The sequence below is a fragment of the Rhineura floridana genome, chromosome 13, assembly GCF_030035675.1.
Source record: "Rhineura floridana isolate rRhiFlo1 chromosome 13, rRhiFlo1.hap2, whole genome shotgun sequence".
Taxonomy (NCBI): Eukaryota; Metazoa; Chordata; class Lepidosauria; order Squamata; family Rhineuridae; genus Rhineura; species Rhineura floridana.
Genome location: NC_084492.1, coordinates 24702261 through 24708936, shown reverse-complemented (window position 1 = coordinate 24708936; position 6676 = coordinate 24702261). Strand labels below are relative to the sequence as shown.

General features: G+C 42.2%; 1 protein-coding gene across 1 annotated transcript in view; it reads left to right on the top strand.

Moving 5' to 3' along the window:
* Nucleotides 1–275: 275 nt before the first annotated feature.
* The window catches only part of ZNF536 (zinc finger protein 536), a 340362-nt gene continuing 333961 nt past the window's right edge, over nucleotides 276–6676 (top strand). The window contains exon 1 of the mRNA XM_061594403.1: nucleotides 276–2445. Within this exon, the coding sequence (XP_061450387.1) occupies nucleotides 276–2445 (2170 nt within the window). The remainder of the gene's footprint in view (nucleotides 2446–6676) is intronic.

The following is a 6676-nucleotide window of genomic DNA, read 5'->3' as shown; positions in this document are numbered from 1 at the left end:
AGCTGAACACTACTTATTGAAGAGCTAGATATTCAAACTGATGATAGGTTCATTTTAAAATCCTAATTAATACATGCAATCAAAACGTATGCGGGATGATGAAGGCACCATATAATTAAGCTGAAACATAATCACAATTGTGCACTGTACACTTGATATTTAATATATATTTTATTGGTCTTGGCTGAAGAGTATGATTATGTGGACTACACTGGAAGATCCGCTGATAAACTGGACTCACTCCAGATCTAAAATTCTTCTTTGTTTTTTCAGGGATGGAGGAAGCTAGTTTGTGCCTTGGCGTTTCTTCAGCTATACCCGAAGCTGATGCCCACCTCAACAGTTCCATCCTCAATGGCCAGTATTCAATGAGCCAGAAGCTACACCAGATAACATCCCAGCTTAGTCATGCATTTCCAGAGCTTCAGAACAGGCAGAATCCTGAGGAAAAGACAGCAACACTTCTAGAAGACAAGAGCCACGTGTCCTTAGCAAACCAGCCCATCAGCAGTCAAATGGCCCTGTTAGCCAATCAGCTTAACAGAGAGGTTGACACCAGTTTGAATGGGAGGGTAGACCTGCAGCAGTTCTTAAATGGACAAAACTTAGGCATCATGTCTCAGATGAGTGATATAGAGGACGATGCCAGAAAGAACAGAAAATATCCATGCCCCCTCTGTGGGAAGCGCTTTCGTTTTAACAGCATCCTTTCACTGCACATGCGCACCCACACAGGAGAGAAACCATTCAAGTGCCCCTATTGCGATCACAGAGCAGCTCAGAAAGGAAACTTGAAGATTCACCTGCGTACTCACAAGCTTGGCAACCTTGGGAAAGGCCGTGGGAGGGTTCGAGAAGAGAACAGGCTCTTGCATGAGCTGGAAGAGAGGGCAATACTGCGGGACAAGCAGATGAAAAGCAGCCATCTGCAACCGAGGCCCGATGTCAAAGCACATCTGCATTCTCAGCCTGTGCCTCTTGCTAACTGCAATCTGTCGGTGCCCACCAATCACAGCACCCCTGACATTTCCAACCCTGTCCCCTCTCCAAAGCCTGCCAGCGTGCAGGAAGAAGTGGTTGCTACTGCTGCTGGCTTTAGGTGCACTTTTTGCAAAGGAAAGTTTAAGAAGCGGGAAGAGCTTGATAGGCACATCAGGATCCTTCACAAGCCTTACAAGTGTACTTTGTGTGACTTTGCGGCCTCACAGGAGGAGGAGTTGATCAGTCACGTGGAGAAAGCTCACATAACTGCTGAATCAGCTCAGGGGCAGGGCCCTAATGGAAATGGAGAGCAGGCTGCGAATGAGTTCCGGTGTGAAGTGTGTGGCCAAGTCTTTAGCCAAGCCTGGTTCCTTAAAGGGCACATGAGGAAGCATAAGGATTCCTTTGAGCACTGCTGCCAAATCTGTGGGAGGCGCTTTAAGGAGCCATGGTTCCTTAAAAACCACATGAAGGTACACCTGAACAAATTATCTGTGAAAAACAAATCTCCCAGTGACTCAGAAGTGCCTGTGTCCATCAGCAGCATGTCACAGGAAGCCCACGCCAACTTGTACTCAAGATACCTATCCTGTTTGCAAAGTGGCTTCCTTCCTCCTGACAAAGCAAGTCTAAGTGAGCAGAACCACACTTACAATAAAGGAGATTTGCCTCTGAAAGAGAGAGAAGTTCTAGGCAAGCTCCTGTCCCCTATTGCTGGCATCGGCCATAGCCTTGCTGAAGGGGACAAACACTCCTTATTGGGTTGTCTTAACCTTGTGCCTCCTCTTAAATCCAGCTGCATAGAAAGGCTACAGGCAGCCGCCAAGGCAGCCGAGATGGACCCTGTAAACAGCTATCAAGCTTGGCAGCTGATGGCGAGAGGAATGGCCATGGAACATGGCTTTTTGTCTAAAGAGCACCAGATACAGCGAAGCCACGAAGACACTTTGGCAACTGCCGGAGTTATGTTTGATAAGGAGAAGCGGGAGTATGTGTTAGTAGGAGCAGATGGCTCCAAGCAGAAAATGCCTGCTGATTTGGTTCACAGCACTAAAATGGGCAATCAGAGAGACTTGTCAAACAAACTAGACCCTTTGGAAGGCAGGAGAGATTTTCTGTCTCACGGTATGAACCAAGGGCTCGATTATAACATGCAGAGTCACAGCAACACGAAAGAGAAGCCAACCGAATGTCCTGACTGTGGCAGGGTTTTCAGAACATACCACCAAGTAGTCGTTCATTCCAGAGTCCACAAGAGAGACAGGAAGGCAGAAGAGGAGATCATTCAGGGGAGCATTGAAGAGCGGCGTGGGTCTGGGAGCGATCAGGAATCTCAGTCAGTCAGCCGGTCGACAACCCCAGGATCCTCCAATATTACAGAGGAAAGCGGAATGGGTGGAGGCCTCTCACAGACAGGAAGTACTCAGGAAGACAGCCCACATCCTTCTTCACCTTCCTCCTCAGGTATGCCAAGTGTTTCTTTTTTCATTTGAAATAGCTCATATACTGTAATTCTTCAAGCTTTCCTCTGCCTGCAGATGCTAACAAGATAGCAGTGCCTCCCATTAGATTGCTAAAAAAGATGTCATGTTCAAAGTCTGCAACTTTTATTACTTTTACAAACCAGAGCATTATCTTTCTTTCAATTATTCTGCTTCTCACCCTTCTGTTTATCCTGTACTTTAGCTGTTTCACATATGGTAGTGGTGAAAAATGGTGGTTGCTTTCATGAAACAGAAAAAAGCTGGGTGGGGGTCGGTGGGTTGGAATGCTGTTCTTTTTTTACTCCATTTTTCACTATCACCATCAAGTTCTCTCTCTTGCAGCCTCCCATTTCCAAGTGAAAGGATGATTATAAATTCTTAGCAAGATTTGTTTGAGAAGGGCCAAGATTATCTCATTGAGGATCAGGCTACTAGTTGTGATGGCTGTGTACTACCTCAGCCCTCATGCAGACTTGTGGGGTACTTTGGGGGCTCAGGTGCACTTTTCATTGTGTAATTTGCACATAAGTAGACTTACAGATCTGTCGTTCTAGCACATCGCCACAAATTTTAATCTGTACAACGTCCCCAAATTTCAGCCAGTTACAATTTAATATTTTCCTTCTGAAAATGAAAAACCTACTGGGGTCCAAAAACACCCCAGAAATTGTGTTGTTTACTCGGTGTGCATGGAGAAGGGTCCAGTCTATACTACTCAGAAAAATTATCCCTTCTCTGAGTAGGCATTTTTGGTTCAGGGTGCCTTGGCAGTGTCAAGCACACCTGTGACTCCCCCCCAAGTCTCTGGCTACAAAGTGACCCCATCCTTCCATTTAAAATCTCTTTGGGGTCCAAAAATACCCCAAAGTCAGCCAGTGTAATTTCCCCCCCCCCGGGTCTGCAAGAGGGTTAGGTTTCGGAAGCTATGTGCCAATTACTGTGGACATGTGGGGAGAGCGCTGTTGTACTCATATCCTGCTTGTGAGCTTTCCCTAGGCATCTGGTTGGCCATTGTGAGAGCAGGATGCTGGACTAGATAGGCCTGTGGTCAAATCCAGTAGGGCTCTTCTTATGTTTGGATCATTTGCACACTGTTAATTGTGATTGTTCAGTTATTTGTAATGGGTTCAGCTTCCAAGTCGCTACAGCAGGAGTCCCCAAACTGTGGTCCGTGAGCGTCATTCAGGTGGCCCACAGCATGTCTGTAAACATACAATTAAAATTACATAGCGCCTTGCACAGTGCATTACAATTCCTAAAACAGGCGGGAAAGTAATCAAGTGGTCATCAAGACACATGGAGAAAAAACTTTGGGGAACCACTTCTTTCCTTTAAAACAATGCATGTTATTGGTTTTTTGCTTTTATATTAATATGATATTTTTGGATATATGCAATACTATCCATTTAATGTAGAGATATCCAATCTGTAGGAAGCTCCATGCTGACTTCCACTCACTTTTCCGTTAAGTCTTCCCTGTAACTCTGCCCTTGTTGGCTTCTAACAAGCCTACATTCAGTGGTGGGACACAGTTCATTTATGTGGCTAGTTGTGGTGTACATTTAAGGCCAGAGACCAGGATGGTTTGAGAACATATGGAAGCTTGAATGCAAAGATCTCTGTGCCCCATTGCTGCCCCGTGGCTTTCCACAGGCTGTTGCATTCCTGAGTTTAAAAATGCATGAAAGCTCATAAGTATAAAATGATTTAAAAAAAAAAATTCCATTGTGTTTAATGTCAACCTGCTGGGTACAAAAGAGCAAAGCAAAATAATATTTCATTGAAGCTATCTGTGATATTGAGTTTTCTTGGCATATTCTTTTTTTAAAAAAAAGAAAGGTAAGATTTCTGGCCTCATCTCTCATTTCGCGACTCTCAAACTAATGGATAGTAAATTGAAAGTTATATCTTCAACCCCTTTATAACAAAAGGACCTCACTAATATTGTAATCATTCTGCAGGCCTAACAACAGAGGAAATCATGCCATAACAAATACTCTGTTACTAATGGCAACATTGATTTCTGCAATCAGCCATTAAGTCTAGAAAATGAAAGACAGTTTGAGAGACCTTAAGGCATTACATTGCCCACTGTTAAAGATCTGGTAGAAGGCTGCTGAAGGTAATTCTTTTTAGCCTCACCCCCTCCCTTAGTTTCGATAAATATTTTAGTATTGAAGGCAATCCACTGTTACAGTTATTAAGTAGATGCCAGTTTATTTTTGTTGTTCCTATCATGCTCCAGAATCCTCCGTTTCCAAGCCCAGATTAATATGAAAGAAAGTGTTAGTTTGGGGTTGGCTTATAACAAACCAGTAAAGAAACTCTTAAGACACATAAATCTGTCTTCTGCATTCCACAGATTCCTAAAGTGCTTAACGCTGTTGTTTAAATACCCATGAAACACAATGACTACTCTTAGACCTGTAGCCTCATTTACAATTTATTAGTGGTAGAAACACATTTGAAAAGCCTGTGTAGGAACAAGGAAAACTGGGGAGAGCTTTTCTCTCTCTTTAACTATGTAGTTATTCAGATTGTTTTAGGAGGATTGATAATTCAGTATAACAACATAAATATTTTTTTCCCCACAAGATGCACTTGTCGACGTTCTAAACATGAAAAAATGTGCCTTCTTCTTCTTCTTCTTCTTCTTCTTCTTCTTCTTCTTCTTCTTCTTCTTCACAGTGAACAGATTCCCCAAAGGTTGGCCAACATGTTTGCAGCATGTGCTTTAGAACACTCCACTGAAAAACAATTCATTTTGGCAATTTTTAATATCACTCTCACCTCTCGTGCAATGGTCATAGGGAGGAAGCTTTTGACAGCCTATGCAGAAATTAGAGCAGCCCCACCCAGTCGAACCATTGAGATATCTCTGATCACACAACAGCACTGGTATATAAATCTTCAAATTACCATTAAACTATGAGAGCTGATACCAAGCCATTTCAGGTGTTCTAGTGTTTCTGGCTTACTGCAGACCAGAAGAATGTCAAATTTTGTCAAACAAAAGTGCCAATGAGATAGTTTGTCCCGGAAGCAGAATCCTCTTTCCAATTTGGGATGGAAGGATATGCCAATTTTGGTTCTCTAAGTTTATCTTTTTTTTCCAATCTTAAATTCAGTTCTCCAACTTTCTGCAGCAATTTGCATTTTTTTAAAATCCTCTTAAAATCCATCAGCTTAAAGCGCATTTCTCCTAATAAACACATTTTGATGCAGTTTTGACTAATGTACACATTTCTGCAAGCAATTTCCTCTAATATAATGCATTTTTGTATGCCATTTTAATAATATATTTCTTTTTATGCACATTTTCTCCTAATACATCCGTTTGTGTAAAAAAAATGGTCATAGAACTGCATCACAAACTTTGGATAGGTGTGAATTTCTGAGGATGGCTGTGTTTCAGTTGTCATACTGTTTTAGAAAGGGCACATTTTTTATAAATCCACCTTTAAATGCAAACTGAATCAAATTTCTCCTCTATTCCTATTCCTAACTGAACAGCACTGCATAAGAACAGCCCTGTAGCTGATTACATTTAATGGTCACTTCACTCATGGAGTTGCTTATGACTAGCAGACTCCCCGTTTGTTGCTATTAGTACTGCCTCTACCTGCTCAAACCAAGCATTGTACACGTGGGAAGGGGAGAGTCAAGACAGGGCGTAGGTGATGGAACGTCTCATCCTTTGCCCATTCTCTGCCTTCCCATGTTCAAAACAGTGCCAGTTCTATGTTTTGTTTTTATGGACCTGTAGCCCACTCCTCTTCTCCCAAATGAGCTGCTATTTTTGCAGTAAAAGGTTGCCAACCCTAACAATCCGTTCATCTTTAATCTTCCTTTATCTCAAGGAATATTATGATGTCGTCTTATGTGATGCTCTTACTTTCAACGTGGCAGCTGCATTTCTATCGTAAAATGTACTGTTTATAAAGATGGGAGCCCAATAGGTTCAGAGACGTTTATCCCAGACTTGTAAACTTTTACTGTACTGAAACCAGTTTTGAATCATGCGGGTTGGATGAATAATTTCTAAAAAAAATTTGTTGCCTGAGAATGGAAATGTAGCATCTGTATGATGAGGTATGTCATTGATGCAAGATGCCCAATGTTAGAATATGAACTTTTTCACTAGATGAAATAATGGTTTTTCATTTAACTTGAAAAAAATCTCTAATATTCCTATGCCCACTATGCCCCAT